Here is a 19,340-nt window from a genome sequence, read left to right on the forward strand (position 1 = left end):
CTCAGCTCTACCCCCTTGCCAGATGTATAGTCTTGGGCAAAGTTACATTGACCTACAGTGTCCTCATCTAGAAATAAAATGGAGTCGGTGATAATACAGTAGTTATTTGAAATCACACTCCTGTAGTCCTGGGCAGTTAATAAGGGGTGTGGGGATATCAGTTCCCTTGCTCTTAACATTTCTCCTGCCCCTTGGCCTCAGCTACTGGGGCAAGGAAACTTCAGAAAGGTTCCAGTACCTCTCAATGGAGTCACAAAGCTCCCTAATAAACTCTTACCTTTCCCCACAAGCACCTCTTGTTAGGGAGCCTAGCAGAAGGTGGCAGTACATGGATAGACCTGTCAGCCAAATGCTTGGGTAGAGACTAGTCAGGAACACAAGTTTTCTTCCTAGCTGTCTTTCTCCTTCACAGTGCACTCGCAGATGAGCCCTCTTCCCAAGTTTATGACAGCCTGCCCTTTACACAATAAATGGTTTTTATAAGTCTTTGTCTAATGATGCTTTATAAATTTTAATAACAAAGTATATTTCTTTACCCAGTTTTACAAACAGAGCCATTGGTATAAAATGTTAACATTAAGGCAAGGCTACAAATAATAACTTTAGTCCACCGATTACATTTCTATGCCCAAAGTACTTTTAAAAGTTATCATAGTTTTTTAGGGGAAACTGTTTAATGTACTTTTAAAGCAGATATGAATTTTTCTGTGGGTACATGTGCTTTTTGTTGTTAAAATCAGGATTTATATATGAAATGTGATTTATAAACATGTAATATGAAAAGTAATACTTCATTTGTCCTTTTTCTTACAGGTTTCTCTGCTTATACAATTTCTGATTGAGAATTGCCTTAGGATATTTGGAGAAGAAATCACTTCCCTCTTCAGAGAGGTTTCAGTGAGATGTGACACTAGAGAGAATGCCTCAGGTATTTTGAATAATTGGATTGGTTTTTGTGAGAAACAGACACATGTTTGTAAACATACTGGGATAGGGGTTTTCCTGGAGTCCACAGCAGCTGAAGTGAAGGGAGCCTCTGATCCAGGTCAGTGGGGCCCAGGGCTTTTGATCCTTCCTTAGATGGCCTGCCAATAGGTTAGCATGTGTTAACAGTGTAGTGGGATTAAGAACTATATAAAGATTAGGTTCCAGCCTTCAATAAGTTAGTGGCAGCATGCTGTGGTATGATGGTTTTTGATGGGCTTTTTATGAATAACCCTAGTATGTATAACAGAACTGCTGTGGGTGAAACTGGTGTAGAAAGCCCAGAGGTAGTGGAGGCATGAGTGGTTTTGTTTGTTTGTTTGTTTGTTTTTTGTCCTCTCCTTCCTCATACTGGTCCCTCAGGCACCTCAGAATTCTAGTGTGCTATGAAACAGTTTGAAACAACTGGCATCATTTGGCTGGGAGGGTGGGGGAACATTGAATTCAAAGACATACAGCTGCCTTCAGAACCTGAATCCCTGTGCCATCAATTACTAGATATGTTATCTTTGGCTGGTTGTTCTATGCCAGTGAACATCATTGTCTTTATCTCTAAAATGTGGATAAAAATAATGTCTAACTTTTATGGTTGTTGTAAAGATTAAATAAGGTAATGGATATTAAAGAACTTTGTAAAAGGACATTGTTAGAGTTAGTAAATGGTTTCCCCAAGACTAGCGTTATGTGTAACCACCAGCAACCTGTTAGAAGGCAGAGTCTCACTCAGAATCTGGATATACTCATACTATGAAAGCATTAATTCCTTCATATGTTTCACCATTTCTTGGTCATATGACATGTTCATTGCCTTAAGAAAATTTTAAGGAAAGCCCATTCATCAGGAACTGATGTAAATCTCCTATACCCCAGCAATTTTATTTTTATTCTTCACTAACAATTGAGATTGTGAAAGATTCTTTCTTGAGAGCAGGAATTTGAACACTCCACATGAAAAGAGAATTCAGCTAAGCACCATAGTTTGTTCTTAAGGAAGCATAAGTATATTTGTGGTAAGTAAACATGCTAATCATGGTTTAATTTTTTTGACAGATATTTCTTGCTTTCAACTGAATGACTCCTCCTATGACAGCTTGGAAAATGAGCTAAATGAGGATGTTGATGCACCATGCAGTGACTTGGTAAAGAAACTTGGCCAGGGGAGCAGAAGCATGGACTCTGTCTTAACCCTCAGTGACTATGATCTTGACCAGCCCGAGGTTGAAGGCCTTTTAACCCTAAGCGACTTTGACTTGGCCCATTCTAAAGATGAAGATGTTCAAATGAAACGGCCTCTTGAATCCAAGCCAGTGAACATTTTAGCATACACAAAGATCCCACTGCGGGATCATGCCAGGGCCCCGTCTGCCATGTGCACACCCAGCTACCTGTCCACAGCTGCAGCAAATGCTGCAAAAAGCCTGAGGCGACACCGGCGTTGCTCAGAGCCCAGCATCGACTATCTGGATTCAAAGCTTTCCTACCTCAGGGAGTTTTATCAGAAAAAGCTACGCAAGTCCAGCTGTGATACAATTCTTTCTCAAAAAGATGAAGACTATCTGAAGCAGAATCAACCCCTCCAGGAAGAGGGAAAGGCATGTTTTAAACAGAGTTTAGTCACAGGCACTGATGTCAGCAAGAAAAATCCCACTACTCAAAACACTAAGAAGAAAAGCTTGTCTGGTAGTGAAGGAAATCATATGAAACTTTTCCCTAAGTCCAAGCCAGTGGCCATTTCTGTGGCGTCTTATAGTCCTGTGTCCTCACAGGATCATTCCAAGAACCAGCCCTTTGATGTGGATACATCTGGATACTCCCCACCACACACAGCAGATGCCCTCAAGGGTCCAAGGACACACCGGCGCTGCTCAGAGCCCAACATAGAAGACCAGAACCGCAAGCTGACCTATCTCAGGGGAATTTATTCAAAGAAACAACATAAAACCAGCTGTGAAGCTGGTCTCTTGCATGGAGAGGAGGATTATCTCAAACGGCATAAGTCTTTGCAAATGGAGGGGCAGAAGCTTATTAATCAGAGTTTAGTCATGGGGATTGAGGTGGGCAAGAGTAGTGCCACAAACCAAAACACTGAGAAGGTTCTACCCCCAAAATTAAACCTTTGCCCAAGGACCAGCTATTCCAGCTTATCCTCCCCAGGCACTTCCCCATCCGGCTCATCAGTAAGCTCCCAAGACAGTGCTTTTTCTCAGATTTCTGAACACTCTGTGTTTACACCCACTGAGACTTCCTCTCCAATAGATTGTACTTTTCAGGCTCAGAGAAAACGGGAAGAGCTTTCTCCTGACTTTAGCAATGCCAGCCATGTTTCTGGAATGCCCGGTCCCTCATCAGGGCAGGCTTGCAGCCGCCCGGCCTATACAAAGAAGGACACCATGGAGTGGCATTCACAAATGCATTCTGTAACTCTTCATCCCAGCACATGGTTGAGAAATGGTGTGGCCAGTCTGAAAAACTGGTCCCTCAAAAAGAAAGCAAAGGCAGCCAGACCAGAGGAAAAGAAAACAGATTCTCCAAAAGGACCCCTAGAGCCACCCCTACATGCTTCTGGTGTTCCAGAAGCCAACTCACTGCAAGAGGAACAAAAAGACTTGCCCTTAAGGGCAGCTGAAGGACTGGCCCTCATGCAGTCAGCCCAAAGTTGTAGTTCTTCTCCCTTCCAGGACTCAGAGAGACACTGTAGCTCTCCATTCAGCCTGGTGGAGAGCAGACTCAAGCTGTGTATGAAGTCACATGAGGAAATAGAGCCTGGTAGTCAGAGCTCTTCTGGTTCTCTCCCTTGGGAAAGAGCCTCAGCCAGCTCTTGGACTCTAGAGGATGTGACCAGCCCAGACTCAGGGCCTACAGTGGTCTGCGACATTGAGGACAGGTATTTAACCAAAGACATTTAACCATAATAAGAATCTGATGTCCACAAGGACAGGAACTGGGTTAATAATAATAGACAATAATTATTATGACCACTTTGTATAAGATACCTGGGAGAGGTAGCATAAGGATTATCATTGCTAATACTTAGGACAATGAAATAATTCTCTTTATTGAGACTACTTGACAAATAACTTTATGCTAAAACTTTTGTCACCTAAGTGTTTAGGAGGCTTTTTCTTATTAAAGGTTGGGATTGGTCCTGTCATGTGGTTTTAGAGATACTAACAGAGGGCTAGCGAAAGCATCTTCTGTAGAGGAACCACTTATGGGAACAGTCTGTGAGACTGGTGTCCTGAGAAGACCAAGATATCATGAATAAGGAATAGGGGCCTGAGGAGAGAGGGGAAGGGTACAGAGAAACCATCTACATTCCATGGAATGTTTTTAATAAGTAGGCAAGAAAAATGCCACTAATCAAAGCATTAAGTGTGTCCAGTAATGAAGAACATCATGTAAAACCTTTCCCTAAATCCAAGCCAGTGGCCATTTTTGTGGGATCTTACTAATCATGTGTCCTTACAGAATCATTCCAGGAACCAGGCCATTGCTACAGCTAGAGTGGAGAAAAACAGAGTGACTCAAAAGCCATGGGTACCATGATAATCAGTTTTGTTGGTTGTATTTGTCGATTTGTTTTTTCATTAGTGTTGAAGTGCTTTGCAAAGGCTTCAGGAAACAGAGTTGTGAGGAGAAAGAAGAAAATGGCTGCTCATGTCGGTACCCTTTTCAAAGGTGTCTCTGGCTAGAAACATTCTTCAGAAAAGCAACTTTCTCTATTTAAAAGGTGACCTCCTGACAGCATTCACTCTCAGTGTGGGGGAAAAGACCACAACAACGGTCCTTTCTCAATTACACGAATGCTGTTAACGTGATCAAACCATGGCATCACTTTGCTGAAATGTTTCTGCACAGTCCTGCCTCTTAGGTTATAGTCAGCCAGAAAAAACATAAATCATTCCCTTTTCTGATTTTTATAGTTTGGCAATTGAGAGAGCAATATAGAGGGTGGCAGATTATAAGGAGTCCCACAATAGAATACCCAACAAAGTGGCTACCAGGCCTTCTCAGACAGCCATTTGCTTTGGGTTTTACTTCCAGACATCGTTTCGTATTTTTGCTCCAAATGTTTCATGGCTTATACCCCATTGGTTTATTTTATATCCATGGACCTTTCTCCGCTTTCTTGACTTAAAGTTTACAGCAGTACATCTCATCACCTAGGAACAGATTATCAGGCCTTGCCAACTAGTATGCAGGGACGGCACTGAAAATGGATGTGCATCTTCTTTCACATTAACTACTTACCTATAAGAAGTTGCTCTGAGCCCATTCTCTTTAGTTCACCACCAGATGGATCTTTCTCTCACAAGCTAGCTTATTCCAAATTATTTGTTTTATCAATCAGCCAGAAAATGGTCATATCAAATGTTTTCTTTTTTGTTCTAAAGGTTGCATTTTCAGTTATAGGGAAAAAATGTTTTCTCTAAGATAGAAGAAGTTATTTCAGTATTAGCTATAGGTGCTACCTACCTCGTGGGGACATGGCCCTGTTTGTGCTAACCATTACAATGATCTTTAAGAACTCTGCATCCAAAGAGCTACTTCATGACACTGGCCATCTCAGTCACAGATGTGAAGTCGATTTCACTTTATAACTAACCAGTCCCACATATTAAGACTCCTAAGTGGCCATATGCATCTTTTTTGGTATAATATATAAAGTCAGCAGGGACTCCCCTTTCCCTTAGGGCATACTACTGTCAGAACTGCAAGATGTGAATGAAGCTCTTATGGCTTGGAGTGTCTTTCTGGAAGAAATTGCCTTTTACTTTTTCATATTAGCAGGTAAAAAAATCATTCACCCAGTTTGAAGCATCGAAGAAAATAGTTGCTGAGGTTTTTTAATAACCATTCCTACTATCTGTGTTCCCCTAGATACTCCTGTAATTCTTAATGTGAATAGTTTGTTAATATTGCTGTAAAGTATTATATTGTATGATTTGAAGACAGACTATATGTCATTTTATTATACTCCATCAATCTATAATATATTAGACTGATGCTTTATCTAAAATGCTTTGAGTTTGTATAATATATCTTGACAAATTTTACTACCATATGTTATGTAATAAATGTGTATTTTTGTACTTGCAGAAACTGCTGCTAACTTTTAAAGTTGTTTGGTTTTCAAGGCACTGATAATGGATATGTATGAAGTCCATGCTGTCGGTTAAATAAAATGCCATTCTGCAGAATTAACCATCCCACCAGAGCAATATTGCCCTTTGTAGAATTGTTCTAGTTAATGATCCCAGTCTCTGCCTAACATTGGAAATTTCATAGAGTATAATTAATGTTGAATTTGAACCTTGAGCTTTTAGTCAGAACCCATGGTCAGTCTGTCTTTTTAGGAAAAGTGGTTTTATAAAATATTTTTTTTCTAATGTTATTTACCAAACAAGTCATGTTTTAGATACAAAGTCTTCATTTTCTTAGGCATTATGTTTTCATTGTGCTCCTGGAATGAGATATAGTCAGTATTTTTATGTCAAAGAACCATCAGATCACTTCGATTGTGTGAGATTTTCTTATCTAAGGTTGGACCATTCTAGCCAGAATACCCAGATGACCCCAGATACATGCCAAGACGTTTCTGCTTTTCAGGTCATATAAATGTATTTAATATGACAAGATTGTCGTGACTGCTACAGCTTTGCCGTCTTAAAGTTGGCTGAGTTTCCCCTCTGTGTAAAGTTAATCACTATTTCAAAGCGATTCAAAAACATACACTACTTTAGTCCAGAAAGAATTTCTTCTAACTGGGTGGAAAAGAACACAACTCCAGTCAGGTTATATTTGGGCAATGTACACACACACTGGTGTTGATTTCTCTCAGAAACACAATGATAATTTCACTTTTTAAAAAGAGTCTTAATCTAAAAGCACTGAATTTAAGAGACTATCTCCTTTGTGCTTTTCTACTTTTCATGACATGACATTGATTCAAAGGGATCTAATGTATATCTTTGAACCAATGCCATATTGTTTCTGCTAAAAAAAAATTCTAAGAATATTATGTATTTTCATCCAGATTTTGGTGGCAAGTGTTTAATTCGTATTTTCCTTCCAGGTCATGTTTTGTTTGTTTTGTTTTGTTTTCGTTTTTGTTTTTTGTTTTGAGACAGAGTCTCACTCTGTAGCCCAAGCTGGAGTGCAGTGGCGTGATCTCAGCTCACTGCAACCTTCGCCTCTGGGGCTCAAGCAGTTCTCCTGCATCAGCCTCCCAAGTAGCTGAGACTACAGGTGCGTGCCACCATACCCGGTTTTTTTATTTATTTATTTATTTTTAGTGGAGACGGGGTTTCACCATGTTGCCCTGGGTGGTCTCGAACTCCTGAGCTCAGGCCATCAACCCACCTTGGCCTCCCAAAGTGCCAGCTCATGTTTTAATGACACAGAGAACATCTTTACAAACTGCCTATTCCAATGCAAAGAAAAATTCATTACAAAAAAAAATTTTAGTAAATGACTTTTATTCCCTGAATAATAAAGTTGGATAAAATGTTTACTTTCTTCAACATCTATTCTGGCTGTGAGGATTTCTCATAAGGTAAGTTTCTAAGTATTCTTGAGTTCTGTGCTGACTTACCCTGAGCTAGCATTTTACCCTGTTCCTGAGCCACCTTCATGTTGCATTCAGGTTTTTTTTTTTTTTTTTTTAAATACCATGAATTCTTAGCTCTGCCCTCCATAATGTCAGCTGTTATGATAGAATTAATTGACAGAGGGCTCTGGGTTGTAATTTGTAAAGTTTTGTTTTGAAATCCCGAAGAAGTACACACAGATGATGGTATTAGATGACCATTGCTCCTTTTTTTTTTTTTTTTTTTGAGATGGAGTCTCATCCTCATTACCCAGGCTGGAGTGCAATGGCGCAATATTGGCTCACGGCAACCTCCGCCTCCTGGGTTCAAGCGATTCTCCTGCCTTAGCCTCCCGAGTAAGTAGGATTACAGGCATGTGCCACCACGCCCGGCCAATTTTGTATTTTTAGTAGAGACGAGGTTTCTCCATGTTGGTTAGGCTGGTCTCGAACTCCTGACCTCAGGTGATCCACCCGCCATGGCCTCCCAGAGTGCTGGGATTACAGGTGTGAGCCACCACGCCCGGCTGAGCATTGTTCTTTAATGTGTATTCACTTAGTACAGCACCAGAACAGATACACATTTTTAGATCAAAATATATTTTAACATTTGTTAAGGTAAAATATATGTTTTCTGGAGTTGAATTTTGCATGGTAATATATAGGCTTTGGAGACATTAAGATTTAAATGCTAGTTGTTATAGTCTAGACTTGATATTAGATTACAGTAACTTGGAATTAAATTTAGGACTTCTCCTTGCAGCCTCTTTATCTGCTATGAAGTGAATAAATCAGCTAAAATCTTGTGAAGTAGTTCCATTACTCTAAGCAAATAAAATGGGTGCTACAAAGAAATGCGCCTTCTCTGCCAGATCACAGGGGCTGCAATTGTTACTGCCTAAAATTTTCAGGAAGAAAGGAAATGAGTATCTTTTCCCAAGAATGGGATGATTAAGTAGCAGAGAATCATCAAAATACATGAACACAAGACGCTTCCTGCTTGATGGCACAGCAAGTGAGTGGAGAGGGGGGAAAGCCTTAAGTAAGCATTCTAATTCGTACAAGAAATTGAATCACAGGGAGTTTAAGAAACAAAACTGAAAAGAAGGAAAGACCATGGCTTGGGAAAATGAAAGTGTTAAAAGTGATATAATGTTATTCAGGCAGCTAAACTTTTATTGCGAGGTACTGTTCCAGACCCTAGTGATACAAGGTGAAAAAGACAAATTATTTCTGTCCTCAAGGACTTTAAACAGGGAAGGGAAAAATTGGGCTGTGTAGAAGAGTGGGAACAGTAACATTTATTGGGTACTTTGTTGCACGTATGCACTGGTGATGAATGTATTACATGTAGTATTTCATTTAATGCTCACAATAGATCTTGTGTCATGGGTACAGTCAGCTGGCACCTCATTCTAACCACAGGCTTTTTTTTTTTTTTTTTTTTTTTTTTTACCTTTTCCTCTTAAAATAGGTGAGACAATACTTCTTTCATCATAAAGCAGGCACAAATTATGTATGTGAGGACCATCCAGACTTTCCTAAATTCTTGTGTCTAGGCTGGGTATCTCAAATTTATGAAAATCATATCAGAAATAATTCCGAAAGCTACGATGAATATAAAAATAATTGGACTGAGAATTTGGTTTACACAAAATGGCAGACTTGTGTCTCCATGCTCCTCTCTGCTAAGTACAACTGTAAATCCTATAAGTATACAAGAGACAGCCAAAAGAAAATCTTGAAAGGGGATAAGAGGCAGTGAAACTGGTTTGGAACTCTAGGAGTGGGGGAACAACGCAGTGGCAGAGCATCTCACATCTCCTCACCAGTAGAAGAAGGTGACCCAAGGCCTGACCTTTCCCAACTAGCAACACAGGGCAGCTCAGAAATGCCCCTTTCCCTGATCAGTGAGAATCCCTCTGACACCACCTGGTGAAGCAGGAACCATCGGCAAGATGGACTGATGAGAGCCCCACTAGTAATAAATGACCTTTCCTGCTAGGCCTGACACTTCCCTCACCCCTGAAAGATAGTTGGTCAGGCAACAACAGCAAGAGGGACCCAGCCACAACCCGCAGCTAATCCTGGAAAGCTAATTGGCCACAGCTGCTGTAAGAGTCCCCTCCCCTGTCCAAAAACACTGGAACAGCCAGACGATATGGGAAGGATTCCACCACAAAAAATACCCAGCTAGGGCTGTCTCAGGCATGAGGAACAAAGAGGCCTCCCTGACCAGAAACATCAAAATACACCACAAAAGCTCTGAAAATTAAGTTGTCACTGGGCCCACCACCCCAAACATAGGCCAGATCTGTGGGTGCTGAAACTAAACAAGGTGACTGCCTGCTAAACTAAAAAGATTTATGTGGGACCCAGAGTCTCTTAACATAATAGACAAAATGTCCAGGATACAATTAAAAATCACCTGTCTCACCAAGAACCAAGAAAATCACAATTTCAATGAGAAAAGACAATGTTAACATTAAGATGATTTTTAAAACAGCCACTCTAAAATGTGTCAGAAACCGAATACAAATTATCTTAAATGAAAAAAATATAATCTGAGCAAATAGAAATTATACAAAAGAACCAAATGGAAATTGTTAAACTGAAAAATACAATAGCAGAAATCTCAGTGTATGGGCTCAATAGCAGAGTGGAGATGAAAGAGCATAGAATCAGTAAACTTGAGGACAGATTGATAGGATTTGATGACAATCTGAACAACAGAACAGACTGGAAAAAATAATAATAGAGTCTCAGGCACCCATGGAACACTAACAGAAGAGCCAACATTTGTGTCAGAGTTCCAGAAGGAGAGAGGGTAAGGCTGAAACAGTATTCAGGGAAATAATGGCTGAAAACTTAACAAATGTGGTAAAAGACATAAACCTACACATTCAAGAAACTGAAACCTAAGCAGGATAAGTGCAAAGGCATCATAATTGAATGTCTGGAACCTAAAGACAAAATCTTGAAAACAGAACCAACACCTTACCTATAGGAAAACACAATTCAAATGACAGGATTTATCATTTGAAGCCATGGAGGCCAGAAGGAAGTAGCACAACATTTTACAAGTGCAGAAAGAAAAAGAACTGTCAACCCAGAATCCCATATCCAGTGAAACCAACCTCGATGAATGAAGAAAGAATAAGGACATTCTCAGATGAAAGAAAATGTCAGGAATGTGTCACTAGCAGATACATTTGTAAAGATTTGGTAAGGAAAGTTTTTTAAACAAAGTAAATAATAGAAAATTTGGAGCATCAGGAAAAAAAACAGAAATAAGGGTATGTATGACAGGCAATCTTCAGTTTTATAAATCATATTTGATACTTGAAACAAAAATTATAACACCATTTGCTACTCAATGATATTGAAAAGTGGAAAAGATAAAAAGGACCTAAGTGGAAGTGAGGTTCCCATACTTCATTCAAAGTGGTAAAATGTTGGTACCAGTAGTGTGATATGCTACAGCTGTATATTGTAATATCCAGAGCAACTACTACAAAAACTATATATTTGGAGTGCGTGTATCTCAAATAATAAATCAAGATGAAATTCCAAAAAAAGTCTTTAAAACCCACAGGAAGAAAAAAAAAAGCAGAATAATAAAGCCAGAGGAAGCAAATAGAAAATAGTAAAATGGCATACTTAAGCTCTAATGTATCAAGAATTGCCTTAAATGTAAATGATCTACATATACTGATCAAAAGACAGAGATTGACAGAGTGTTTAAGTGTGTATGGGGTGGAGGAGGAATAAACTTTTTTTAATGACCTATTTCTTGTGTACAAAAATTAACTTTAAATTCAACAACATAGGTAGGTTGAAAGTAAAATGGTGAAAAAGATATATCATGCAAATATTCATCAAAAGAAAGCAGGAGTGGCTAAATTAAAACTGGGAAGATAGACCTATAAAACAAAGAAAATTACCAGAGACAGAAAGGAACATTATATGACAATCCACCAAGAAGACATAACAACCCTAAATGTGTACGCACAAACAGCAGAGCTTCAAAACATTAGAGCAAAACATGACATAACTGAAAGGAGAAATAGACAAAGCCCAATTATAGTTGGAGACTTCCACACTCCTCTCTCAACAATTAAATAAAACTAGACAGAAAACCAGCAAGGATATAGAAGAATTTTCATCAACACCATCAATCATATCCAATCAGCCTTTATAGAATAATCCATGCAACAGCAGAGTATACGTTCTTTTCAATTGCTCAAGGAACATATACCAAGAAGCCTTACTCTGGGCCATAAAACAAACATCAACATTTTAAAATAATTGAAATCATACAGAGTATGTTTTGAGACCACAGCGGAATTAAACTAGAAGTAAACAACAGAAAGATAACAGGAGAATCTCCAAACACTTGGAAACCAACACACTTCTGAATAATCTGTGAGTCAAAGAGAAGTTTCAAAAGAAAACTTTTTTAATCACAAAACTAAGTGGAAACACAACATTTCAAAATAGAGCAAGTCCTTGAATAACGTCATTTCATTCAATGTTGTTTCATTATAACCCTGATGAAGAAAGATAAATAAATTGATTTCCAGCTGGGGCCACTGTCTATGTGGAGTTTGCACATTGTCTTTATGTGTGCCTGGGTTTTTTCTGGTACTCTTTGAGTTCCTCCCGCATCCCAAAGATGTGCCCGTTAGGTCCACTGGCATGTCTACGTTGTCCCAGGATGAGTGTGGGTGTGTGACTGCACCCTGCGTTGGGATGACATCCTGTCAGGGATGGTTCCCGCCTTGCACGCTGAGTTGCCAGGACAGGCACCTGCCACCCGAGACCTTGAATTGGAACAACTAAGTATCTTACTTATGTTTATTAATCTATTTTAAATATATAGAGAGGGTTAGTATTTATTCCCAGGTTCAATATTAGAATAATTTGGGTCTTTATTTAGAAGTTTGACAGTGTTTTTGTGACCAGAAACACCGAAGAAACTTAACTCTTGTTTATATCAATTAACGTTAGGTAAAATTGGTTTAATTTTGTCATCCTTTTGCTTAAAGTCACAGTTTCCGAGAACATATTGATGACATTAAATGAGGATTTACTACATATGAGATACTGGTAAAGCAGTGCCTAGAGGAAAATTTATAACACTAAATGCTTACATTAAAACAGAGGAAAGATCTCCAGTCAATAAGCTAAGACCCCACCTTAAAAAACTAGAAAAAGAAGAGCAAAATTAATCCAAAACAAGCAGAAGGGAGAAAATAATAAAGATCAAAGAAACCAACAAAATTGAATATAGAAAAATAGAGAAAAAGATGGCTCGTTTTTAAAAATCAATAAAATTGATAAATCTCTAGGAAGACTAATGAAAGAGAAAACAAATCACCAATATCAGGAATAAAACAAGATATCATTACAGATTCTGCAGCCATTAAAAGGATAATAAAAGAATACTACAAATAATTTTCACATTCATAAACTTGACAAACCACAAATTACCAATACACCACCAAGATGAAATATAATCTGAATAGTCACATAATCACTAAATAAATTAAATTCACAATGTAAAGCTCCCAAAGAAAAAAATCTCCCAGGCCCAGATGGTTTCACTGGAGAATTCTAACATTTAAAGAAAAATTGTAACCAATTTTATACAATCTCTGTGAGAAAATAGAAAAGTAGGAAACACTTCCAACTCATTTTATGATGTCAGTATTATCCTGGTACAAATTCCAAAAAAGACAGTATGAAAAGAAAGAAAGAAAGAAAGAGGAGAGAGGAAAGGAAGAAAAGGAAGAAAAGAAGGAATTACAGACCAATGTCTCTCATGAATTTATATGCCAATTTTTTAATCAGCAAACAATCTAGCAATGAATAAAAGGAATTATTTACTATGACTAAGTAGGATTTTTTTTCAGATATGCAAGTGGTTCAATATTTGAAAATCAGTATATCAACCATATAAACCATATATCAACAGGCTAAAGATGGCAAGTCATAGTATCATATAAATTGACACAGAAAGACATTTGAAAATCCAATACCCATTAATGATTTTAAAAAATAACTCAGCAAGTTAGAGGGAAAATACCTGTTTGTTTTTTGGTTTTGTTTGTTTTTCTGAGATGGAGTTTCGCTCTTGTCACCCAGGCTGGAGTCTAATGACGTGATCTCAGCTCACTGCAACCTCTGACTCCTGGGTTCAAGCGATTCTCCTGCCTCAGCCTCCTGAGTACCTGGGATTGCAGGCACCCGCCACCCACGTCCAGCTAATTTCTTGTATTTTTAGTAGAGACAGGGTTTCACCATATTGGCCGGGCTGGTCTCGAACCCCTGACCTCGGGTGATCCACCCATCTCAGCCTCCCAAAGTGCTGGGATTACAGGCATGAGCCACTGCACCCAGCCTGTTTGATTTTTTTTAAATCTACAAAAAGTCTACAGCTAATCTTATACTGAAATGGTGAAAGACTAAATGCTTTCTCCTAAGATTAGGAACAAACCAAGGATGTCTGCTATCACCACTCTTGCTGAACGTACTACTGGAAGATATAGCCACTGAACTGAGGCAGGAAAACAAAGGCATACAGATTGGAAAAGAAGAAATAAAGCTATCTGCAAGTGTCATAATTGACATGACTGTCATAGAAAATCCCAAGGAATTTTTTTTTAAATACCTCCTAGAACTAATAATTTAATTCAGCAGGGTCACAGAATACAAAGTCAACACACAAAATCATTTTATACCTATATATGCCAATAACATGCTGAAAGTAAAATGAAAGACAATACCATTTATAATTACTCTAAAGAAAAATACTTAGGCATAAATCTAACAAAATATATATAGGATATGAATGCTGAAAATTACAAAATATTGATCAAATGTTGGTAAAAATAATCAGAGGACCTAAATGGGGAGATATGCAATATTCATGGATTGGAAGGCTCAACGCAGGAAAGATGTCGACTCTTCCCAAATTGATATATGGGTTTAATTCAATTCCAACCAAAACACCCAGAAAGGATTTTTGTAGCTGTAGATAAGTTTCTTCTAAAATTTATTGGAAAGGCACAGGCCTTAGAATAGCTAACATCACCTTGACAAAGAAGAATAAGGTGAAAAGACCACATTTCTCAAAATTAAGGCTTACTGTACAACTAGAGCAATCAGGAGAGTACAGTATTGGTGGAGAGATAGACAAACATGTCAATGGAACATATCTGAAACACATCCATAGACTTAGATATGGCAGAGATGTTGGAATTATTACACCAGGAATTTAAACAGCTATGATTAATATACTAATGGTACTAATCAAAAAATTAGACAACATGCAAGAACATGTGAATACCATAAGCAGAGGTATGGAAACTCTACGAATAAAAAAACTCTAGAAATCAAAAACAGTGTAACAAAAATGAAGAATGTCTTTGATGGGCTCATCAATAGATTCGATATGATTGAGGAAAGAACCAGTGAGCCTGAAGAAATGTCAGTACAAACTTCCAAAACTGAAAGGCAAAGAGAAAAAGGAGTGAAAAATATAAAATAGAATATCCAAAAACTGTGGGAAAATTACAAAAGGTATGACATACATATAATGCAAATGCCAGAAGGAGAAGAAAAACAGAAAAAAAGCACTTGAAACAAAAATTATTGAAAACTTCTCATGATTAATGACACACACACCAAACCACAGAGCAAGGAAGCTCAGGACAAACACCAAAATATCTACACCTTGGCATATCATATTTAAACTGCAGAAAATCAAAGTCAAAAAGAACATATTGAAAGAAGGAAAAACAAATACCTAGAGGAACAAAGGTAAGAATTACAATAGACTTCTCATCAGAAATCATGCAGCAAAAGAGAGTGAAATATTTAAAGTGTTGAAAGAAAGTAATCATCATCGGCCAGGTGCAGTGGCTCGTGCCTATAATCCCAGTACTTTGGGAGGCTGAGGCAGGTGGGTTGCCTGAGGCTAGGAGTTCGAGACTTCCTGGGCAACAAACGTGGCGAAACCTTGCCTCTACAAAAAATACAAAAATTAGCCAGTCATGGTGGTAAGCACCTATAGTCCCAGCTACTCAGGAGGCTGAGGTCAGAAGATCACTTGAACCCAGGAGGTAGAGGTTGCAGTGAGCCAAGATCACACCACTGCACTCCAGCCTGGGGAACAGACCAAGACCCTGTCTCAAAAAAAAAAAAAAAAAAAAGAGAGAAAGAAAAGAAGAAAGAAACCACCATCCTAGGATTTTGTATCTTGTGAATTATCATTCAAAAGTAAAGGGGAAAAAAGACTTTCTCACACAACAAACATTGAGGGAATTTGTCAGCAGTAGAACAGACTTACAAGAAATGTTAAAAGAAGTTATTCAGAAAGAGGACTTACATAGAGCATTAGAGAAGGAATAAAGGAGGATAAAATAAAATATTTTATTTTTCTTATTCTTAATTGATCTAACAGGTAACAGTTCAAAATAAAAATACCAACAATGTATTTGGAGATTATAGCTTATGGAGGAGCAAAATGAATGACAGCAATGTTAACTGAAGATGGGAGGGAGGAATACTGTATTATAAGGTACTTGTGCTATCTGAAATGACACAGTATTATTTGAAAGTGGACTTCGATTCACTATAAAAGTATATTGGAAACTCAAGGGCAACCACTAAAAAAAAGTAAGTTTTAAAAATGTATAATTGATATGCTAAAAGGAGAAAAAAATGGAATCATAAAATGCCCAATCAAAAAGAGAGGCTAAAGGAACAGAAAACCAAGGACAATGAATAGAAAATAGTAAAATGATTGATATTCATACAACTGTACGAAAATCACTTTAAACATCAATGGCCTCAACATACCAAAGAGAGACTGTCAGAGTCAATAAAAAAAACCAAGACCCAACTCTGTGTCCACAGGAAACTCACTTTAAATAGACGAAAAGTAAAGGGACACAGAAATGCTAACGTGAATCAAAAAAAAAAAAAAAAAAAAAGCTGGAGTAGTTATGTTAATTTCAACAAAGACTTCAGACCAAAGGAAATTATCAATTTAGGAAGAGTTGACATCCTTACTGTGTTGTCTTCCAATCCATGAATATCGCATATCTCCCCATTTATTTAGGCCTCTGATTATTTTCAGCATTCACATCTGTATATATTTTGTTAGATTTATGCCTTTCTCCTGTAGCAGGAGTAGCTGATGGGAAAGATAAGAAAAAGCAAGGTCTTTTTCATCTTTTCTTGGGTTGGAAACCCAAACTAGATTATATGCGCTCGGAGCAGTTTCAGATGCCACTAAACTAGAAGCTTGAATAGATCTGGGTTCCTAGAGGTGAGGCCTGACCCGTCTGACTTGAGGCAGTTGTGTCTTTCCAAGCCTAAAAAGTATGTGAGGATTCCTCTCCCTCTTGTGGCCCTTCTGCTTCCATCCACAGCCCTCCCCACTTTTAGTGCCAGTCCTGAAGGCTGACCATCTCTTTTGGCTTGGTGCCCCACTCCCACTTTTGGGCACAGATGTGGCAGGCTGAGTGCTCCCCTGGTACCTGCCCAGACTATTGGTCCAATCCTTTGCGATCACTTAGAAACTGTTCTTCCCCATAATCCCTCACCTCAGCAGCCCACTGATGACCCCCATCTCTCCTCACTGGTCCCCAGATGGTGCTCCAGCCAGGCTGACATGTGAGGGCAAACTATGTGTGTGGTGACACCATGAGTGGACCCACCTCTCAGGGACATGGCTGCCCGGAAGAGATAAGGTCACTTTCTCAGCAGAAAGCACAGCTCTCAGCCCATCCCAAACCCAGTCATTGGAAATGAGCATAGATACATTCTGCCTCAATTTCCTCTTCTGTAACATCTACTCAAAGAACATAAAACATTGATTTAGTCATTTGATAAGTATGTATTGATAACTTGCTATGTGCCAGGTACTATCCTCACTGGGTACAGCAGTGAACAAGCAGTGCACAACTGCTGGATGGATTGCGGTTTCGCTCTTTACCCAGCTCAAATTGGCACGCGTCTGGGTGGGGCCTGCCAAGTGTGTGGCAGGTTGGGGCCCTGCACACGCTACCATCTGCAGTGCTGGAGCTTTAGAGGCCTGGGGTACTTGTTGGGAGGGTGGGGGCAACTTGAAGGGGGCTAAATGTGGGAAACTGATAACCAGGCTAGGGGCTGAGCATCAGTTCCCTAACCTGGAAAAGTCTTCGGTTTTCCCCAGGTTCACCCTCTTATCCAGAGTGAGACCTGCCAGAGCTTTGACGTTCACCCCAGCCCAGCCCATGCCTGCGTGTGACTGACCAGGCTACAAAGGCTCTCTCGGAATCTGAGGTTAAGAAAGATGAAGGGCCAGTGCCGCCTGTCTGTCTGCAGTGGGCATATTGCATAATCACAGCTTTCTCTGATCTTTCTTGTGAGAGCTCTTCGTTTCTCCGCTTCTTCCTCTCAGCTTTGTAATATGACACCCGGCCACTGGCCTCTTATCTTTGCTGCCTCCCCACCTCCCAACTCCTCTCTCAGATACACACAGAGAACAGAGACTACTCCTGCTTTGAGGCCTCAAGGATCAAGTTCATTCCCTTAACACCCTTTGCTTGCTGGACTCACTGCTGATACCACAGCCAGGCGAGGACCTTACACTTTCCACCCCGCCTCCCACGCCACTTCATCCTGCCCTCATCTCCTCCCTCTCCAGATTATACAGCATCTCACTCAGGCTCTGGGGACCCGTCTCGGGGTGGAGACAGGGTCTGGATTTGAATATTTGTTAGGGAGTTTTTTGGCTTCTCCACAAACTAAGAAGACATGAAAAAACAAGACTGCAGTTTTTCTCAGACCACTTTCATGTTTTGAACACTCCTTTGGAGGGGAATAAGGAGGAGCCCTGGGCTATCAGGCTAGATCCCCACATCTGGCTGGAGGAGGGGCAGCCTGTATGGTCCAGCTTAACACTTCTAGGCCTAAGCTCAGCTGGGTACCATGGGAGCGGATGTTTTCCACCTATCAAAAACTTTAGATCATTCCCATCACAAATTGGCAATCTGCATCATGGAGACTCCCTGCCTGCCCCCTTTGCTCCTAAGAGGAACTGTACTTTAAAGCAAGTAAAAAGAAAAGCATTGTCCTCATGTAGCTTTTCTCAAAGGCGTGGACTGCAGTGAGCAGGGACCATCCTTCCAAGGTCTCAGACTGCTCGGGTTTCTCAGAGGTAGGAGCAGGATACCTATAACATGTTCAACATTTTGAAAAAGACAATTATAAAACTACACAGGTTAATGGCACTTACTTTTGGTTGTATGTAATTCGTGAACCCATATTAACTTGTGGGAAAGTAAGGTCTGACTCCTGACAAAATAAACTACCTGCAATCCCATGAGTTTTTTGGTGAAAAGGTATGTTAAAAATTGGGGATGCAGAGGGGGAAGAAAAATCACAAAAGCAGCCACGAGAGGTCACGAGGCTAGACACCCATGGCAGCCTGCTCAGGGGCTCATTCTGTGTCCCCATCCATTGTGAACCTCTCAGATTCTCATGTGAGCCTCCCACTGCACAGCTCAATGCCCAGTATACAGCACCATGGGACTAATACACCTCAAGGGTGTTTCTTCTGGAAATACAAACAGGTGACAAAAAAATGGATTCAAGTTTTACAGTCTTTCCTTCCCACCTGTCCCCTAAGAAAAATGCTTTTGAATATGAAATGTTCAGGAGTAAGAAACAGGGAAGCAGGAATTAGATAATATAATGGTAGTTAATAGACTAC

The 19,340-nt window shown here is 39.5% G+C and overlaps 1 protein-coding gene across 3 annotated transcripts in view; it reads left to right on the forward strand.

Annotated features, from left to right (window-relative positions):
• The window catches only part of ARHGAP20 (Rho GTPase activating protein 20), a 123,264-nt gene extending 117,070 nt beyond the window's left edge, over window positions 1-6,194 (forward strand). For all 3 annotated transcript variants that reach the window (XM_009187226.3, XM_003910665.3, XM_009187228.3), the window contains 2 exons: window positions 814-928; window positions 2,035-6,194. In XM_009187226.3, the coding sequence (XP_009185490.2) occupies window positions 814-928; window positions 2,035-3,890 (1,971 nt within the window). In that variant the 3' untranslated portion in view covers window positions 3,891-6,194. The remainder of the gene's footprint in view (window positions 1-813; window positions 929-2,034) is intronic.
• The last annotated feature ends 13,146 nt before the right edge of the window (window positions 6,195-19,340 follow it).

The sequence above is a fragment of the Papio anubis genome, chromosome 12 (genome assembly GCF_008728515.1).
Source record: "Papio anubis isolate 15944 chromosome 12, Panubis1.0, whole genome shotgun sequence".
In the NCBI taxonomy this organism is placed as follows: domain Eukaryota; kingdom Metazoa; phylum Chordata; class Mammalia; order Primates; family Cercopithecidae; genus Papio; species Papio anubis.